At 55.3% G+C, this 20391-nt stretch overlaps 1 protein-coding gene across 1 annotated transcript; it reads right to left on the bottom strand.

Moving 5' to 3' along the window:
* Positions 1 to 6: 6 nt before the first annotated feature.
* EPHB3 (EPH receptor B3) lies at positions 7 to 19859 on the bottom strand. Its single transcript, XM_003802872.3, has 16 exons — positions 19733 to 19859; positions 11295 to 11359; positions 9129 to 9801; positions 6376 to 6531; positions 5018 to 5368; positions 4771 to 4895; positions 4420 to 4579; positions 4232 to 4340; positions 3820 to 3872; positions 2677 to 2799; positions 2332 to 2579; positions 1654 to 1869; positions 1393 to 1542; positions 1107 to 1300; positions 857 to 1012; positions 7 to 751 (listed from the first exon to the last, which is right to left on the bottom strand). The coding sequence occupies exons 1-16, from the start codon at positions 19857 to 19859 to the stop codon at positions 643 to 645; spliced, it is 3015 nt and encodes a 1004-aa protein (XP_003802920.1). The 3' UTR covers positions 7 to 642.
* Between the last annotated feature and the right edge of the window lie 532 nt (positions 19860 to 20391).

Here is a 20391-nt window from a genome sequence, read left to right as displayed (position 1 = left end):
CACACACACACACACACACACATCCCATCTCTGGCTCTGAGAGTCAGTCTCTGGGGGTACAGGGGCTGTTCCTCAGACTGCCCCTGCCTGCCCTTTTATGACAGCACCAAGGGCGGGGGTGGGGACAGGGCCCTCAGCCCCCAGAACAAGTCCCTGTCCAAACTGGAGGTCCCAGCTTGCTTCAGGATGGGGGTGTCACATTCCCCATTCCCAGAGTCTCCTCCTCTAGTTCCTGAGGGAGGGATAGCTCTGCCTACCTGGGGGGCCAGACCCCTGCCAGGGCTGGGCCCTATGGAACCCAGGTTTACTCCCCACCTGACCCTGTCAGGATCTCCAGCACTGAAGAATAGACAAGTTTGAGGTTTTGGGGATTCCCCCACTGTAAAGCAGGAAGGCCTGAGCCCCAAGAGGTCTGGGGAGAGGCATCACCGCCTCTCCTAATCCATCTTCAATATGAAGAGGTTTGGGGCACACTTCCTGGGGGAGGGAGCACAGGCCTAGAGAAGTCCCAGCTTGGGCTCTCCCCAAACTTCTATCTTCTGGGCTAGAGCCTAAGGCTAGGCATCCGAAAGTCCAAAAGTTCAGCCGGCTGCTCAGCATCCCTGCACATCTTTGGGGGGCACCCCCTAGTAGGAGCTGGGGTCAGACCTGCACAGGCAGTGTCTGGTTCATCTGCAGCCGCATGTCCTGGATACTGCTGAGGATCTTCTTCTGGTGGCCAGCTAAGGTGACCCCTATCCGGAGCAGGTCTCTGCAGATGGAGCCAAAGCAGGATCAGTTTCTTCCCTCTTGTCTACTACCCTGGACCCCGTCTAGCGCTCCCTCCCCCGCCACTCTAAACCTGAGGCACACTTACTCTGCGGTCATCTGGGCCACCAGGTCAAAGGATGCAAACCCTGCACTGACAAAGCTCTCCTTGTACCGCCCCATCTTGATGGCATCCAGCCAATCACCAACTGTTGTGAAGGTTGTATAATCTGGGACTGTGCGGTCCAAGAGGGGCTGTGACATGCTGTGTGGGAAGAGAAGGACCTAGTGAGTCCTAAGGACAGGAGATGTAAGAATAGGGCTGCTGGCTTGATGGGAGCAGAGTCAAAGGTACTGACCCAGACTGGGCACTGGCGATAACCTTGAGGCTGGCAGCATTGCGGATGAGCTTGTCTAGGGTATTGACAATCTGAGAGAATTTGGGCCTGAGGTTCCGGTCCCGCACCCAGCAATCCAGCATGAGCTGGTGCAGTGCCGTTGGGCAGTCCATGGGTGGTGGCAGCCGGTAATCCTGCTCCACAGCATTGATGACCTAGGTGAAGGCAGGGAAAATGTGAGTGAGCCACTGCTCTGCTCCCCAGCTGGCTCCCACCCACCTGACCATTCTGGCTTGACCCCACTTACATCCTGGTTGCTCATGTCCCAGTAGGGTCGCTCTCCATAGCTCATGACCTCCCACATGACAATTCCATAGCTCCAGACATCACTAGCAGAAGTGAACTTCCGATAGGCTATGGCTTCCGGGGCAGTCCAGCGAATGGGGATCTTTCCACCCTGGTTGGGGGGGCATAGGCCCTTCACCCTGTGACTCAGGGCTGCCCCCCAGGCCTGAGCCCCTGCCTGGTTAGCCCCACCCCCAGTCTCCCTCCCAGCTGCTTTCTGTACCAGGGAGCTGGTGTAGGTAGGATCAGAGGGGTCATCTTCCAGGAAGCGAGAGAGGCCAAAGTCTGAGACTTTGCAGACCAGGTTGCTGTTGACAAGGATGTTGCGGGCAGCCAGGTCGCGGTGCACGTAGTTCATCTCAGATAGGTATTTCATGCCAGCAGCAATGCCCCGCAACATGCCCACCAGCTGGATGACTGTGAACTGCCCATCGTTGAGCTGGAGGCAATAAGCAGGCTCTGGTGAGCCCACTGCCTCTCTCATGGCTCCTGGCCCCTGGCCTGGTTGCCTACCTGATCTCTCCAAGTCCTCAGAGACTATCCCTTATCTATTCTGCAGCCATGTCCACAGTGTACTGAGGATGATACATAAGCTGCCCTACTACATGTCATACATCTTGTCTACAACATCCCAATTAATCTGCAGGAGGACTCAATAGCTCTTACCAGCCCCATTCTACAACCAAGGCAGCTGAGACTCAAGAGAGGTTAAGTAACTTGCCTGAGGTCACACAGGCAGTAAGGAACAGAGTCAGGATGTGAACTCTGATCGTTCTGGCTCTGAAGACCCTCTGTTCCCTGTACTATGCCACATCAGTAAATATTTGTGGACTTGAGTAGAGTCTATCTGGCCTGACCCAGCTCTCTGGAGGAGGAAGAAGGGCTGGAGGGTAGCTCTTACCCGGAGGAAAGAGTCTAGGGCGCAGTTCTCCATGAACTCCGTGAGGATCATAACCGGCCGACTTTTGGTGACCACACCCTCTAGCCGGATTATGTTGGGGTGATCAAACTGACCCATGATGGAGGCTTCACTCAGGAAGTCCCGCCGCTGCCTCTCAGTGTAGCCCACCTTCAGTGTCTTGATGGCCACAAACACTTCCCGGCGGCCAGGCTGTTTCAGCCGACCACGGCATACTTCCCCAAACTCCCCTGCAGGTCACAGGGCACAGGTCATGAACTACTTCTGAAATCACCCCCATACCCAGTCCACCTCAGGCCCTCCCCCACTCAGCCTCAGGAGACTCACCAGCTCCAATCACCTCCTCGATCTTGACACAGGACACATCAATCTCTTTGGCAAACTCCCGAACAGCCTCATTAGGGTCCTCATAGGTGAAAGGGTCAATATATACCTTCATTCCAGGAGCAACTGAAGGGAGAAGGGTTGAGAGTAAGAGAATAAAAGATCTTCAGGCTGGGCTTTCCAGGTGGGGACAGTGGGATAGCTCCTCAAGTCTCAACCTTAGACTCTCAGTCCTGATGGGCCCACAACTCCCTGTTAAGCCTGACTCACATTTTCCTGTGTCACTGGCCTACCCTCACTCCCCATGAGAACTGCCAGTGACCATGAAGGCTGGACACCTAAGATTCTGCTGTTTTTTCTCCCTCATCTTTCAACACATCCCAAACTCCCTGTTTCCATTGCCCCAACCTACTTCAGGTCTTCAACACTCAGACTATTGCAATAGCCTCCGAGCTGGGTTTTCTGCCTCTGGACTTTTCCCATCAAGCTAACCTGCATACCTCTTGTCTTCCTAAAACAATACTTCCATTGTTATTACTCCTCAGCTTGAGAGCCTTTGCAATTACTTACTGTGGAGTCAAGTCCAAACTCCTCTGCCTGCCTTTCACGACCCTCCAAGGACTGGCCACAACTACCCAGCCATTCTTCCCAGCAGCTGTCAAACCAGTCTTCTCACTGCCCCCACAGTTGGGCTCTCTCCCCACCCCACCCACTACCTTCTAGAGACTCCTTCCCTCCACTTCTCAAAACCCTGCCTGCTCATCCTGTCTGGCTCAAGTCAAGCCTACCTCTTCCTGGAAGCCCTCCTCTTCTCTAAACTCTATGGCTCTTTACAACAGGAACACCCAGGCTCCATACTTCGTTATTCTCTAATCACTTCCTGCGTGTATGTCTCTTGTCTCCCACAGGACTAATTGCCTTTGGGGCCACACATTTCAGTCTATCTCTGGGGCAAGCAGAAGTAAGGTCGGGGCTCAGAGTATTGGAGTAAGGTAGAAGTCAGGACATGGCACTTGCCTGGAAGCTAGAGGGGGTGTTCAGGGCATGTCTACAAAGAATAAAGTCACAGGCAGGGAGAGGGGTATCTCCAAGCTCTGCAGGGGGCTGGGGGAGCTTGGGGAGATGGGGGTTGTGTGGCCAACTCACTGTACTGCTGCAGCTTCTCCGTGTACTCTGAGTCAGAGCCGTGCCGCTGCTTCCTGGAGAAGGGGGAAGGACAGGCCTGAGGTAACCCTCTGCTCCCACTGCTCAGGGACCCTTGGGCTCACAGAAGGGCAGAGAAGGCACAAGGGATGGCCTGGTGCCAGGTCCTACAGCTGGTGGTCACAGCAGCCTCTGGGTCTCTGGGCAAGGGGCTCAGAGGAGTCAGTTCCTGAGGGATATGCCAGTAGATTCAGGGGCCAGGGTGTGGGGGCATGGGCTGGAGAGAGCCTGGACTCAGGAAAAATGTGGCCCTGGGTCTGAGGGAGGAGGTGGTTCACCCATGTGGTGTAAGGGCTGTAGGGTGCTAAAAGGAAACTGTAGTCAACCCATGAGCAACCATGGGCCTGGGAATTACCTGAGGCAGACAATAGCAATGACAACGATAGCCACCACGAAGACAAGCCCAGCTGTCGCAGAGCCCACAATGAGGGGGAGCTGCTCCTGGAGCTGCTGGGCCCCAGAGCCTGAAGATGAGAAGGGGCTGGTAAGTGGAGGGTGGACAGCATTGGCCAGGCAGTGCCAGGTGCAGGGGGTGCTATGTACCTCTCTCACTTGTGGTCTCAAACTCAGCTGGGCGGCTGTACTGCCCATAGCCAGCTACTGTACGGGCACGGACCTGGACCACATAGCGGGCATCTGGCCGCAGCCCATCCAGCTGCACAGAGTTCTTCTGGCTGGTCACTGTGGAGGCGATGCCCTCACTCTGCAATGCCAGGGAGAAATGGCTTCCTCAGGCAGGTCCTGAGGCTTACCAGCCCCTACCCACACCCAGGCCTGGCCCATGGCTCCCTCAGTACCTGAGGATTTGCTCACAAGGGCCCCTCATACTATCTGGGGGTAATCTTCTCAGCCCAGCTCAGCCCAAGGCCTCCTCCTGCCCCTTGAGGCTCTGACCTTCTCAAAGTACTTCATCTCATAGTCCAGGATGACTCCATTGGGCCGTTCCGGGGGTGCCCAGGACAGGGTCAGGCTGCTGCCTGAGCTGCTGTGCAGGCGTAGTGTAGGCACTTCGGATGGGGCTACAGAAGGGCAGGGTCTCACCAGGGGCTCCTTGAGTCCCAGCATCTTTCCCAAAGACCCAGTTCCCACAGGACCCCGGTGGACCCTTGGCAGGCCCTACCCTCCTCTGCCCCCTCCTCACCGGCCTGGTTGGTGGTAATATTCACAGCAGCGTAGCGGGGCGGCAGAGGGCTCTTGCCCGAGACACCATTGACTGCCTGCACCTCAAAGGTGTAGCGTGTGTGAGCCAGTAGATGGCTGATGTGGACCCGGCGTTCTGTCAGGCCCAGCTGCCGAGGCACAAACTCCACATTGTCATCACAGCGTGAACAGGTTGAGGGCCCTCCAGCCCCAGGGCCCCCGTGGCACTTCTTGCAAATGACATTGTATAGGAGGTCATCGCGGCCACCCAGGTCCCTGGGCTCACTCCACTCAAGGATCAGTGAGGTCTCATTCACATTCGAGATCACACCCCGGGGTGGAGATGGCACCGCTGAGGAGAACGTGGAGGGAGAAGGCAGTGAGCTGGGGGACCCAGAACCAGAGGTCCCGCAGACGCCAACCTACTTCCTACCTCTTTCCCTAACTTCTTGCCTGGGGAGACTCCTGTTTATCCATTAAGACTCAACTTGTGGCTCGGCGCCTATAGCTCAACGGGCTAAGGCGCCAGCCACGTACACCTAAGGTGGCGGGTTCGAATCCCAGCCCGGACCCGCCAAAAACAACAATGACGGCTGCAACCAAAAAATAGCCGGGCGTTGTGGCGGGCGCCTGTGGTCCCAGCTACTCGGGAGGCAGAGGCAGGAGACTCGCTTGAGCCCAGGAGTTGGAGGTTGCTGTGAGCTGTAATGCCACAGCACTCTACCCAGTGGGGGACAGCTTGAGGCTCTGTCTCAAAAAAAAAAAAGACTCAACTTGTGATGTCACCTCCTCTTGGAAGCCTTCCTGGTTCATCCTCTCCCCATCCTCTACACTCCCATCATAACACATCCCTGGACAACCTGCTAGCCCAGCACTCAGCACATTACGTGGTCATCATCTGTTCTCCTACCAGTTTGAGGGCTCCTTTAGACAGTGACTACATCTTCTTCTCTTTCACATTTCCAACACCCGCACAATGCCTGGCACACCAAAGGCCAGAGCAAGGAGAATGCGGGACACGAGGCCTGCCCCAGGGATGTGAGGCTCCCTCCGTTGTTAGAGTTGGGCCAAGAAAGCAGCAGTACACAGAGGACTAGAGGGTCCCTACTGCTCCTCAGGCCAGCTAGGAGCTAGTAGGTGCTTTTTAAGGGTTGGTGAAGGGATGAGTCAACTGACTTGGATGCTGACCCAGGGGCAGTCACCCCCTAGCTGTGCCATCTTGAGCACAACATCTAACCTCCCTGAGCCTCAGATCCCCATTTGGAAAATGCAGATAGTCAGAGTGACTGCTTAAGCCCACCAGGCCAGCCCCCAGAGGGAAGGCCTGCAGAGAGAGAATGTGAGGACGTGTTCACTCACTGGTACAGGCACTGTCTGCAGAGTCTGAGTCCGCACGGTAGAAGTTATTGTGGCAGGTGCAGATGCTGGCAGCTGGTGAGGTGGTGCGGCTGTTGGGGGGGCAGGGGAGACAAGGCCCCTCTCCCTGCTTCGCCTTGTAGCTCCCAGGGGGACAGGCTGTGGGGGAGAAGAGGATGAACAGTGCTCACTCCTTACCCTGCAGACACCAGGCCTCCACAGCTCTGTGAGAATCTGGCTCTTCCCCAGCCTGGATCTTGGCCCTCCACCTCCTAACTGTGGGGGCAATTCTGGGATTGCTTAACTCCAGCTGCAGCTACAAAAGGCCCTTTTGCCCCATGGAAACCCCACGTCAGCGGATTCTTCCCCGCCCCTGCCCCCCTCACCCCAAGCCCAGGGCCTTGGACGACGTCAGCCCCATCACCTGGACAGCCTGGGCTTGTTGAGGCAAGGAAGTGAGAGAAAGGAGGAGGAAGTGGAGGGGGATGGGGAAGAGACCACCAGCAGCCTGGTAGTACCCTGCACTCTGTTGGGATGTCCCCACCCCTCCCTGAAGCTCTAGGAAAATCATTCCTGAGGACTCTCAAGGAGACCCTAGAGCAGCAGTTCTCAACCTGCGGGTCACAAACCACAGGAACTGTATTAAAGGCTCGGCATTAGGAAGGTTGAGAACTACTGCCCTAGAGAATCTCTCCCCACCTACCAGGAGCAGGGAAGCAGCTCCTTTCTGCCCTTGGGCAGGGATGGGGGTGGAGCAGGGGTGAGAAAAAGAGAGAAAGAAAGCAGGCAAGAAGGCCAGGGTCACCCAGAGTTCACAGACCTCAGAGTGCCCACAAGGGAATTCACCCCAGAGTGAGCCCAGAGCCACAGCTAGTCTCTTCTCCTGCCATCAACATTGGCTCTGTAGATTCCCCCTATCTAGGGTGGCCATATAATTTATTATTCAAATTGGAGCATCTGAGAGTGAAAGGAGCACTAATATTAGGACACTGGGCATAAACAAACCCTGCCCTGGACACACTAAATAAATATTGTCAGCCTACCCATATGACTACTTTTGAAGGTGGGTTACCCAGAGTGCAGAATGCCCAGAGCTGGGACTTGCCCTTCTCTGGGGCTTAATCTCCCCTAACCAAGGTGATATTCCATCCTAGCTCTTTCGAGTCAGTGGGGGAGGGGGCAGAGGCCAGGCCAGCTTGGTTGCTATGGGAACCAGCATGCATTTCCTGCCAGGGACCTGCAGAGTGTTAGCCCCTCTTCAGGCTGTCAGGCTCATCACCCTACCCCACCCCCCCCTTCTCCACTTAGGAAGAGGAAATCTCAGGGCAGATTCCCATAGAGAAGTGGAGAGGGCCCGGGCATGGCACTATTCACCTTCCCATGACAACACTAGGCCTCACAGCCAGCTGCATGCCACCAAGCCCCCTCACACTAGGGCTGTGGTAAGAGCCAACTCCCACTCTCAGAGCTACAGGCTGAAAGCCCCAGGGAAGAGAATCGGGCCCAGGAAATGAAGACCAGGCCCTCAGCCCTTGTCCTGCATGCTAGAGCACTGGATAAAGCTTAGTGCCAACCCCTAATTTCCTAGCCATGAAGCCTTGAGTACAGAGCCTCTCTGAGGCCCAATTTTGCTATTGGCCGAATATGAAATCTACCTTACAATCTGTGGCAAGGCTCAAATGAGAGACCCTACATATATGAATGGGTTTTATAACTGAGAAGCCTACCACATTGTAAGGTCTTATGAGACCTGGCAAACCGCCAGAGGCCAGCTTCCTAACCTCATGTATAAAATAAAAGCAAAAAAGAGGTTGGGCACAGTGGCTCACACCTATGATCCTAGCACTCTGAGAGGCTGAGGTGGGTGGATTGCCTGAGCTCAGGAGTTTGAGACCAGCCTGAGCAAGAGTGAGACCCCATCTCTAAAAAAATAGCCAGGTGTTGTGGTAGGTACCTGTAGTCCCAACTCCTGCGGAGGCTGAAGCAAGGAGTTTGAGGTTGCTATAAGCATGATGCCACGGCACTCTACCAAAGATTACAGAGTGAGACTCTGTCTAAAAAAATTCTGTCTCCCATGCATCCCAGGGCTCCTTAGACACCTGGCCATCCTTCGTGGTATTTGTGCTTACATGTGCCACGCACTACTCTAAGGGCACATCATTACTTGCTTAAGCCTCATTACAACCTTATGAAGGACTCTCTGAATGTCTTCATTTTACAAGACCAAGGTTCAAAGAGCTAAGTAACATGCCCAAAGTCGCATAAGTGGCGAGTGAGAGTCAGGACTCAGGACTTCAGTGCCTGGGGCCCCTAACCACTATGCCGTGTATACTACCTCTCAAGGAGCAAGTAAGTTCCCAAGCAAAAAAACCATCCATGCATGAGGTGCCCGCAGCCCCTGTTCCCACAGCTCTGGGGCTCACCTCACACTCCCACTGTGAAGTGTACACATAGGGCAGGACAAAGAGGGCCCCTCCACCAGCCTTCTAAGTCTTTGACCAGGTTCTCCAGGTACCTGCTTGTGAAGGATGCTCCATGCCTCTCTTCCTCTCTCTTTAATTTCACTTTTTCTCGTACTGTCCTGTGTCTCTCCTAATCTCTCTCATTTCCCTTCTTACACTATATTCTCTGTATCTGATACTCACTCTTCCCAGACCTGATGCCAGATGTTCTAGACAGCAAGTAGTGGCTGCGTGCAGTAGATGGCTGTAGTCAAGGCCCCCCCTCCCAACCCCCCATGGCCAGCCCCCACTCACGGCGGCACTGGGACTCCTTGGCAGCTGGCTCATGGCCGGTGGCACAGGTGCAGGCGCCCACAGGCACCATCCACTCCCCATCGCCATTGCAGTAGAGCTTGAGTGGCACTGACACCTCCACAGCATTAGGGATGCAGGTGCCAGGAGCAATGACCAGTGAGGTGGGCTCTGCCCCAGTGAGGGTCTCAGGGAAAAGCGCAAAGCCTGCGGTGGTGGATGCACATTTCTTGTAGAAGGCACGCACAGAGATGAGTGACATGCAGGCGCCCTGGTCCTGGAAGGCTAGGTAGAAGCCAGCCTTGGAAAGTGGCCCGAAGCTGCGCACCTTGGTATTCACACGGCCAGCATCGAGCCGCGAGAAGCTCTCATCAGGTGCAATGGTGTCCACTTTCACATAGGGGTTCTCCATCCAGAAGGGGGAGGAGGCCGAGGCCACGTCACTGTCAGCTTCATAGTAGAAGAGGTTGAAGGTCTCCTTGCAGGAGCCAGGGATGTTGGGGATGCTATTACAGTCACGCACAGTGAACTTGAGTTCCACGTAGACCCGCTGCACATCTCGCCGCCAGATGAACCCTGTGCGAAGCCAGTTGTTCTGGCTTGACTCTCGTACATTACACACCTGGTACGTGCGGATGGGGTTCATGGCCTCATCGTAGCCACTCACCTCCTCCCACTGCACGTGGACCAATGAAAAAGAGAGTGAGTGCCAACATTTGCCAAGTGTTTCCCCCGTGCTCAGATATACTATATTTACTTCAGGAGATATTTCTTTAGTGAAGTGGCTGAGCACACAGGCTATCTAGGTTTGAATTCTGGCTCTCTGCTTGTTGTATGACTATGGTTAAGTCACTTAACTGCCCAGTTTCCTCATCTATACATAACAAGCAGATAATCTATATATAAGGAATAATGACTTTAAATGAAAAAGCACTTAGAACAGGACTGGGAAGTGGGTAAATATATATAAACATTGGCTATATTTATTTTTGTTATTTGTTTATTTATTTGAGACAGAGTCTCATTCAGTCTCTCTGGGTAATGCTGTGGCATCGTAGCTCACAGCAACCTTAAACTCCCGGGCTTAAGTGATCCTCTTGCCTCAGCCTCCCCAGTAGCTAGGACTATAGGCACTCACCACAATGCCCTGCTAGGTTTTTTTTGTTTGTCTGTTTGTTTTTCCCCCTATTTTTGGTAAAGATGAGGTCTTGCTCTTGCTCAGACTGGTCTGGAACTACTGAGCTCGAGCAATCCTCCCCCCGCCTTGGCCTCCCAGAATGCTAGGATTACAGGTGTGAGCCACCACACCCAGCCAGCTATAATATTTATTATCTTTATACCTCAGTTTCATCTGTAAAATAGGGTTAAATGGAATTAAATGAGGCTATGAGGAATGATGTCTAAAACATGTATTGGGCTTATAATAGAGCCTGACACAGAGCGAGCACTCAGTGAGCACTGGCTGTCACTATTGCCATCATATTTCATCTACACAGGTCCATGAGGATGTGCATCTGTTGTCCTCATCTTAGAGATGAGGAAACCAAGGCTCACAGAAGGGAGAGAGCTGTCCAAGGACAAACAATCAGGCCTGATGACTATAGGGCTTGTATGGCCATTGTACTCCAGGATTCTAGGGCTTCATGAAGGCCAGGGTGGTTAATTTGAATATTTTAGAGATATCAGTAGGACTACAAGAATTTAATAGTCCAGAAATGGAGAGGGCCAGAAAAGTAAACTGCCTTGCCCAAAGTCGCACAGCAAGTTGGAGATCTGGAGCCAAGGTTTCCTCCTTTCTCAGTCAGGGCTCTTTCCAGAGCCCCAAGGAGATGATAGGGACAGATAGACAGAGGGCTGCCAGGCAGCAGAGAGCAGAGGGATGGGAACAGGCTGAAGACAGGCTGAAGAAGAACAGGACAAGGATGGGATGCATGGGCAGCATGGGCAGGCAGAAGGGTGCAAGAGAAAAGCACCAGCAGAAGAGGACCACCAGGTGCTTCAGAAGGTGACAAGCAAGGAGGGTGGGGAAGCCATAGGAGGTGAGGGTGATGAGTAGAGGGCAAAGGCAGCCCTTCCCAGGCCCTGGTGAGGTGAGGGGCACAGGTGGTGGTGGTGGTGGGGGGGGCTTAATGGCAACTAGCACTCAGGAGAACAATGGGAAAATCTCACCCCACTTTCCGGATGAGCTGTCCATGCCAACTCAGAGGTTACCCATTTCGTGTCCATGAGGGTCTCTGGGGAAACAACCGAAGAAGAAAGTCAAGGGCTAATGTCAGGTTGGGAAAAAAGAAGAGGTAATTCAGGAAAGACCAGACCCAGGAGAGACTTACTCCCACCAGGCCCCCCTGGAAGGCCTCACAGCTCCCAGTTTCCCTCCTCTAGAGGAGACCCCTCAGCCATCTCCAGAGATGCAGCCCCAAAGATGTCAGGTCAGGCAAGCTAGGGCTGGGTATTGCGGCTGACCCCAGGCCTCAGTTAATGAGGCAGGAGCAGAGGCCCGGTTCATACACCTACAGGCTCTGCTAATCTTCACACAAAGGGGCAGGCAGGGCCTTTATCCTGAAACAAAGGGCTGTGTGCTTCAGACCCTGGCCCTGGCCTCCCCTGACTCCATTCCCAACACAAAGGCCCAGCCCCACACATGGCCCAGGGGAAGAGGAGGACAGTTACAGGCCAGAGCCAGCCTCTACCCAGCCTCCTATTCAGTCCCCTATGGGGGATGGGGCAGGAGTGCTCTGTGAATGTGGGTGGGGATCCCCAAGACTCAGAATCAGCTCTTGGTTCAATTCTCCCTGCAATCCTTGGAAGAAGAGACTATTGGTGTATCCCTTTTATAGAGAGAAGTATTTCGCCTAAGGTAAAACTGCTGGGATTTGGGATGAGGGGATGAAGGGTAGCTCAAATTCAGGTCTACCTAACTCCAAAACTAACCCCTTGCACTCTGACTGCGATATGCCCCTCTACAAAGGGAGGACAGAGGAAGCCTGGAGAACTCCAACTCCTGAGTATCCTTTTAGTCCCAACCAAGCTGCCAGCTCCTCCAGGAAGCCTTCCCTGAAGCTCCAATGCCGTCTGTGCATTAAGCCTGAGAGACTCTGGCATATCACACTCCTATCTTCTGAGCTGCAGTTTCTTGTCTGTTTCCACTTGCTGGGTCTTAGGAGGGTCTTGTTAATTTTTCTGACAAACTCACTCCCCTAGGAACCTGGTTCTGGGCTCTGGCTGGACATTCCTAGTCTCTGAAAGACGGCATGACCCCACGATCAGACCTGGAAGCAAGAAAGGGAGGAAAGCGCTTCTAATTCTTTTTCTGCAGCCTGAGAGGCAGGGTAGCCAGCAGTTCTCCCCTCAACTCTGAGAAGCAATGGGGTAGAGTCAGGTGGACTGTCTCTATACATCAACAGTGGGACAGCAGGGGATATCCACGTAGGGAAAGACCTAAGCCCCACAAGCTACAGGCTGCAGCCTGGGACTGAGCCCAGGACTGTGGAGGACCCAGTGGGTGGACAGGGCAGCTGTGACCCAAGTCCCCCATCTGAGGCCAGGGGCAGGACAGCAAGCAGCCTTTCACTGCCCCCAAGGCTCCCTCCTGCTGTAACAGCCACCAGTCCCAGGAGGGCTCAGCCACTCTGGCAGACAGACAGACGCAGACATTCGGCTGGGGTACTCCAGGGAAACAGAGATGCTCAGAAGCAGGGCGCAGAGACCGGCGGAGCAGGGGCCTCGCTGAGGCAGGGCGGGCAGCGAGCTTGAGGGCTGAGCGGAGCCGGCGGGCTGGGCTCAGACAGCTGGGATGGCCGGCGGCGGACTACAAAAGACAGTGAGATGGAGAGACAAGGAGGCCCGAGGAGACAGAGGCAGAGAGGGAGGTTGCCAAGTGGCCGCTTCCCCAGCCAGCAGCCCCGAGCGTCCCTGTCCCTGGGAGCCGGCCGAGCCGCGCGCCCCTCCCCCAGCGCGCCGCCGCCGGAGCAGGCGAGGGCTCCCTCCGCTCCTCCGGCTCCCTCCTCCCGCTCTCTCACTTCCTTCTGCTCAGCCTGTGCCAAACCCATCTGGAACTGTTTAAACCCAAATATTCAGCCCCCTCCCCCTCCAGCCAGATTCCTCCACAGTTTAAAACAAGCCCCGCGCTGGCTCTGGGAGGAGGGAGAGGAGGAGGGTACGGTGGGAGGCGGGCGGCAGGAGGGAGGGAGGCAGGGAGGCTCTTCATTTCTGTTTAATTTCTGGGGAGCGAGAGCGGGAGGGAGGGGATCGGCCCTTGGCCATCGCTCAGCCTTGGCCATCGCTCAATCTCGGCACATTTTTCCCATTAATGAGGAGAGGACTTGGATTTCGCGTCATGTGTGCCTGAGGAAGGGCTCGGGTCACTCAGGTGGGGCGGCGTGCTCTCCCTTTTCCCGCTTCTCTGGGGGAGGGGAGGACCTGTTCCCTCCAGCCTGCCCCGGCAAGGACCCGCTCAGCCCCTGAGCTGCCAGTGTCTCAGTCTCAGGAAGGATCTAGGGGAAGGGGAGGAGTTCACAGAGCTCATCTGTCTGTGGCATTGGGAGGGACAGCCCCAACCCACCTTTGCTCTGCTCTGTGTGTGCCTGAGTATGTGTGAGGCGCGCAGGATGGGGCAGGGCACATGAGGTACAGGGGATAAGGAATAGGAGGAGTGAGTGAGAAATCTCCAATCTCCTCCAGCTGCCTAGGGCACCCCGCTGCACTCTGCCCCCCCCATGCATCTGCAAGAGGAAGATGGGGGTGTGCTGGCCACTCCAGACACAGGGTTCTGGAAAGCAGCAAAGCACACCTGCCTCTGGCCCCCAAGTCACCAGGGAAGTGGGCACCAGGACTGGAGTCTTTCTGGACTGCAGCTCTGCCGCTCAGGGGTGAAGCAACACCTCTTTCAGGTTTTCTGTGGGGCTGTGGAGAGCAGCCACATGGCGACAGCTTTGTGGCCTGCGCCTGTACACAAACACCCAGATGCATGCACAGCATCCAGTTCTCAGTGGCCGGGTCATTACCCAACAGTGGGGCTAAAGAGCGACAAGTCAACACATATGGTGGACAAAAACACCCAGAACTACAGCCACCCACAAACATGCACAAGCTTCACACAGAGCCACAGTCTGTCTTTCTCAGACACACGGATGCATATGGTACCAACAGATTAGTCTTCCTTAGACAGTCATATACAGTGAATCTTCCTTACACACAGATCTGGCTTGCCTTGGGCAGACCCACTCTTACAGCCTTCCTATGTGAGATTTCCTGAAACACGTGCATACACAGAGGGCATCCACACCCAATCCAACAGCACGCTCTCCTTATACAGCCAACTGCACACACTGTTGCCAGCCACAAGCCAGTCTTCAGTATAAAGTACAAACACTGACACCAGTACAGACTCGGTGGCATGCTCTGACACAGCCAGACTGCGATCAGCTGCATACACAGATGCCCAATGGCACTGAACCTGCCATAGCCCTCCAAAGGAGCACAGAGACATAGTATAAATATCAATACCTAGAGTTTGTGTAAAGCCTCAGAGGCGCATCCTGCATGCATATGCAACACACACACACACTGCAAGGATGTTCTTTTTATGGCATGTCTTCAAATGGAGTGGAACAAGTGGGAGAGGATGGTACCCCCATTCTGCCCTCAGTGTGGTGGTGCCTCTTGCTCAAGCAGGGCAGCCACACAAGCCACTCTTGCAAGGGGGAGCCTTGGCCACAAGCACTGGGAAGGAGCAAGCCTCTACCCTGCTTCCTGTTGTCCTGCTATAGGCAGGAGCTGTCAGTCAGGTCACGAGGGTAGGGGTGGGGCAGGGGCATGAAGATGATTCTGGGTGTGTCTGGGTGAGGCCTCCTCAGGTATAGACCCTGCCCAAGCAGCAAGCCACTTTTCTGCCAGCACAATGGCACTGTCTCAAGAGCCCCTGAGCCCTGGGGGATGGGGTGGTACCATGAAGAGATTTGTCCCCAAGAGCTTTGGGCAAGGCTGTTCCATAGACAAGTTGAAGACTCTGAGGAGGACCTGAGGAGGGTACCACAGGCACCCTCACCAGTGGGAGAGGCAACAGCTGAGAGTTTGCCATCTGCTGTGAAGGGCCAGGCCCCATAGCATGCCCAGGTCCAAGTCACCCAGAGCACCTCATCCTGGGAGCAGGAGTGTCATTGTGACCCAGGAAACCAAAAAAGTAAAGGAAAAAACAAACAAAACCGAAGACAGAAGCAAGAGGCTTCCAGCCCAAACTCTAGACTAGGGACTTGGAGGTGGAAGGAAAGGTCATGCTCCAGGGCTGAGCCAGCAGAGTGTGTAGGAGGGCAGAGGCCAGGGTCTGGGCAGAGAGGAACACCCTGCAGCCTGTCTGCAAAGAGGTAGGGGAAAACTCCATGTCATGCCGCCCCTGAGGTGAATGCCCTCTTCCTGGAGTCCCCACCTCAGCCACCAAGCAGAAAGATCTGGTTCCAGGTCCTTCCCCACATATCAGTGTGTGTACCCACGTGTACCAGCCTGCACACTCAGTGTGGTCAGCCGGAGAAAGGGGTCTTGGGAGGAACCTGCCACAAGACCTGGACAGGATGTTTGTAGGGGAGCTTAACTCACACAGGACTACCTCCCTCCCCTGCCACAGCTCCTTTAGCCCTCTCTGCTGGGATGGAGGGGAGGGGAGCATCTCAGAGCAGAGAACACATTTTGTTTTTCATTCTTCTTCTCAGATCATGGGGATTTATAATTAAATAAACCTGAGAGGAAAGGGAAGGGGGGAGAAGACCAGGGCAGAGAGCCTGGAAGCCTCAGTGCTCATCCATACCCCCTTGCAGCCTTGGTCCTGCTGGCCAGTCAGAAGGATAGATGGACAGCTAGCCCTTACATGAGCTCTTCCAGTCCTTCCGTGGGATGCTGGCCTAGAGTGTCTGGCCAGGAGGCTGGGGGCAGAGGGAATAGAAGGTTGGGCACGAGAGCCAGCACTCAGGGGCAGGGGGCCTCTCCCACCCCATGAGGTGCCCAGCTGTACCCAGTCTCCCTCCACCCCCCACCCTGCACCCCCAGCTGCCCAATCCCGACAAACCAGTTTGACTCAGCACAACAGGCAGGGCTACAATTTTCAAACTATGCAGGCCTGGTGATTCAGCCTCTTCATGCTGTTTAATTAGTGGAAGGCCGGTGACAGAGGCCTTGCCCACGGCAGCTTCAGCTTCAGCTTGCAACTGCCGAGGCTGCAGCGATGGCAGCAGCAGCTCTGGCTAAATGGAGGGCAGTGACAAGCAAACTGGCTCCCCCAAATACCTGAGCAGTCCCTCCTTGGTAGCTCTGGAGCATTGGCTCCTGAGAAGAAAGAACGGGGTGGGAGGTGCCAGAGGCAGCTCAACTAAGTGAGAGAGCCCCCCAATTCTCGCTTGTTGTCCCTTTCAGCTCCCAAATTCTCAGTGGTCACTCCTGCTGCCTCTGAGGAAGAGATGGACTCGCACACTGCCTTGTTCCCTTAGGGACAGCTTCTACTGCAGTGACAACTCAGCCAGCATGGCTTGGCTGGAGGGGAATATGCCTGTCCCCCTCATAGGATCTTGTAGCTGTTTGTCTTTTCTCAAAGGGCTCTGTTCCTGGTACGGACCTCCCCACCATATCTCAGGCATAAAGGCCCTGTGGTTCAGACACCATTCCTCATCCTGGGCGCCATTCCTAGTCTGCTCCTCCTACTGGACCCCTCTCCCCTACCCATTCATGGTCATGAACAGAAGAAAGATCTTGACTTTGAAGAACTGTGGAGCACTATGCAAAAGGAGAATGAGCAACAAGGGTGCCCCATTTCCCTATGTCTATAGGTAAATCTCAAGTCAGTGGGGAGAAGGGGGTAATCAGAGGGCAGGGAAGGGGAGTTTTTTCATCTGGGGAGGACAAGCAAGGAGCTTGACTCCATCCACACGTAAAATTGATGAGATCCTGAGATACTTGGATGTACAGTCTCAGTGAACCCTCAGTGTTCAGGGAAGGAAGAGAATGCAAGTGTCATATAGCACCTAACTAGTGAGTGTGTGAGGGCAGCACCCATAGCTCAAATGCAATGACCCCCAGATACAGAGAGCCAAAAGGCTGAGAGCAAAGACATGGAAGGCTAGACCCCACCTGTAAAGAGCAGGGCCTGAAGCAATCTTTATTGCTAAAGGACCCCCATAGCCCTGATGCCTGGTCATAGCTAGGACCTTGAAGTCCACCCATCTCACACTTCAAGCATCAGAATAGGGAAGAGGGGACAGGCAAAGCACAGCTGCCCACAGACCCAGCTCTCTTCCAATTCTTCCCTCCTTGGAGATGCAGGGCGATGCAGGACACACCTCCCCCAGGCCAACCTTCCCCACCATCATTCCCTCTTCTAACTTGCCTCTAGCAAGAAATTTTCACTGAGGCTCCCCAAGGAGCAGACCCCATGGTAATAATAATAATAACCAGGCAGCTAAGCCTTGAATAACAATAACTATGTGCTAAATACTTTATACATAGTAACAATTCAATTCTCACTACCATGACGTTTGTGCTATAACTACCCTATCTCACAGTGAGGGAAGGTAGGTGAGAGGGTCTGGGCTGGGGTTAGCACCCCACATCTCTCTTACAGTCTCACACACACAACTGAAGAGCATAGGGTCTGAGGTATCGCAAAAGTGAAGGAATTGGTGGTGAGAGCCACCCTTGTAGGCACTCCTACACCCTAGGGGCACCCCACACTGGCCTGACTTCCCACCCAGGAGTGAGTCCCATTTCACAGTGGAGTAAAGATGAGGGGGTAGGAAGCAAATGGTCCTGCTGCCCTCCCTTCCCCAGCTGCTGCAGCATATCAGGACTCTTCCTCCTGGTCGGCCTCCAGCTCCTTGGCCTGGAGGCTTGGTAGCTCTTGCTAAGGCCTGCCTCAGAGGGTATGCTAAGATGTGAAAAGGAGAAAGAGAGGAAAGGAAGAGGGAGGGAAGGAAGAAGGAAGGAAGGGGTTAGCCTCCTTGGGTAGCCCTTGCTCACCTGACCCAAACCACACCCCCCACTCTCAGCACTAGCACCCACCACACCCATAACAAGGGCCTTGGGGCCTGACACACAGAGGTGACACACAGCCCCATAAGTGTGTGTTGAGTGCATGTGTGTCAATGTCGCCTCTCCTAGGCAAAAACACAGACCTAGACGGAGACCTGGCAACTCTAACAGGCTCCCTGGCTCACACCCTTAAGGCAATCAACAACAAAGACCTGCACTGGTTTCTCACGCCTGCGATCCTATCACACACATGTGGGTGAGTGTTCTAGACTATGGGAGAGACCTTGGTGGGTCGGTCTGAATTTGCATGTGCCCACCCATGGGAATGATCTGTCAGCACAGAGGGCTTAGAGATAAAAGGGGATGGGGAATCATAAGAACACTTTTCCCATGGAGAAAATGAGAAAGCATCAGAAGATGTCTCTGAACTGTGTTCTTTTTTCCTTCTAATCTTTATGTTTACCTTTTGTGAACACAGGAACAAATCAAATTACACAGAATGCATGTGTTTGTTCCTAAACTAGATAAGTGATTTGATCTGTTAAAAATGCCCAAAATAAGTACTGCCTATGTTCTAATTTTCTCCAAATTTCTTTGTGGTTCTCACCACCTTAAGGAAGGTTCTTAACTCTCTCATTTAATGGCTCCAAAATTCGTTGAAAACGGGGTGTGTGAGTGTGCGTGGGCCACCCTATTGTTTGTGACCTGTGTGGGTGCCCCTGTCCCCAGCAGACTTGTGTCAAGTGGCATGTGTGAGCTCTCCTGGCAACAACGCTGGGGCTGTTCATCCAAGTACAATCATCTGAAGTTGGAGCTACCCCCACCCCAGCAGTAGCCTTGGCAGGTTTCACAGAACCCGCTGAGAAGCAGGGCCTTTTCCCACCCATTAACCAGTAACTGCACCCGGCTCGGTGCTACCTGGGGCAAACCCCACAACTTCAGGGGTTCAAAGAAGACCCAAGTCCGCAGGGTGTTCTGCTGGAAGGCGGAGGGGGAGCTTCAGTGGAGGGTGCAAAGACTCCTCACACAGCACCGCGAGTGTAGCTGGTGCTCAGTAAACTATAAACAATAACAGCCTCTCCCCCACTCCCGCCTCCTCACCCCCGCGGCCATCCCCTGACAAAGCGGGGTGCACCGACGCACTCTCACAGTTAACTCCTCCAACGGGTTGCCCACCAGCGCTGGTCCCCCCCCACCTGGGGAGTCCCGCTTCGCCCCCGCCTCGCCTGATGGGTCGCCCACACTTCCTCGCCTCCGGGAGGTGCTGAGGGCCCCGGGTTCTCTGCCGCGAGCGTGAGGTACTCCCACAAAAGCGCACAGGTGGGCCACGACTTTCAGGGACGCTCGTCCTGAGTCCAGCTGCCCGCGCACGGTCTCCCAACCCGCGGAGTGCAGACTTCGAAGCCGGCTCCAGCCTCCGAGGCGGCTCCAGGGGCGTCCACCCACCCCATTCGCCTGCCCCGGAGTGGGCACGGGCGTCGGGGTCGCCTCCGACGTGCGCTGAACTCGCATCGGGACCCTCACAGCCGGCGCTCTTTGGCCCTCAGTCCGGCGACTCTGGCACCTTATCCCCGGGCGCGCCCCCCGACGCCGCTCACCTTCCAGCGCCCGGCAGCCGATGGGCAGCAGTAGCGGCAGCAGCAGCAGCGGCGGCAGCAGCAGCGGAGGGAGCAGTGGCAGGAGCCCCGGCGGCGGCGGCGGCGGCGGCGGGCGGGCTCTGGCCATGGCCGGAGTGGCTCCGGGAGCCGAGCCGGGCCGCGCCGGGCCGGGCCCCGCCCGCGGGGCTGCAGGTACACGAAGGAAGGTCTGCTCGGCTCGCTCTGGGGAAGGTTCACGTATGGTCCCAGGAGGTGCGGGCGAGGAGGGAGTGCTATCCAGGCGAACGGCTCCGGGACCGAGGCGGCGCCCCGAGCCCAGCGATCTCGGGAGATGCGGGCAGGTCGGTCCTGCGGGAATCTGGACGGACCGGTCCAGGAGGATCCGGAGTGCTAGGGAGCTCAGTGCCGAAGGATTCGGGGAGACCGACAGGGACGACAGGGTGCAGATGGTCGTGGTTCAGGGGACACAGTAGTAATCTGGAGGTTCGCGGTGGGCCGGACACAGATCCGGGGCTTCAGGAGCGCGCGCCGTCCGGGGTCCAAGCTGGGATCTTGCTGCGCCGCTCACGTACTCACTTCTGCTGTGCCCAGCGCTGGCGCGGTGGCTCTGGGCGAGAGGGGCGGTACCTCCCGCCTGCCCGTCAACGCCGAAGCCCCGC

The sequence above is a fragment of the Otolemur garnettii genome, unplaced genomic scaffold, assembly GCF_000181295.1.
Source record: "Otolemur garnettii isolate 467f Iridium unplaced genomic scaffold, OtoGar3 scaffold00263, whole genome shotgun sequence".
Lineage (NCBI taxonomy): Eukaryota > Metazoa > Chordata > Mammalia > Primates > Galagidae > Otolemur > Otolemur garnettii.
This window is presented reverse-complemented; position numbering and strand designations above follow the sequence as displayed.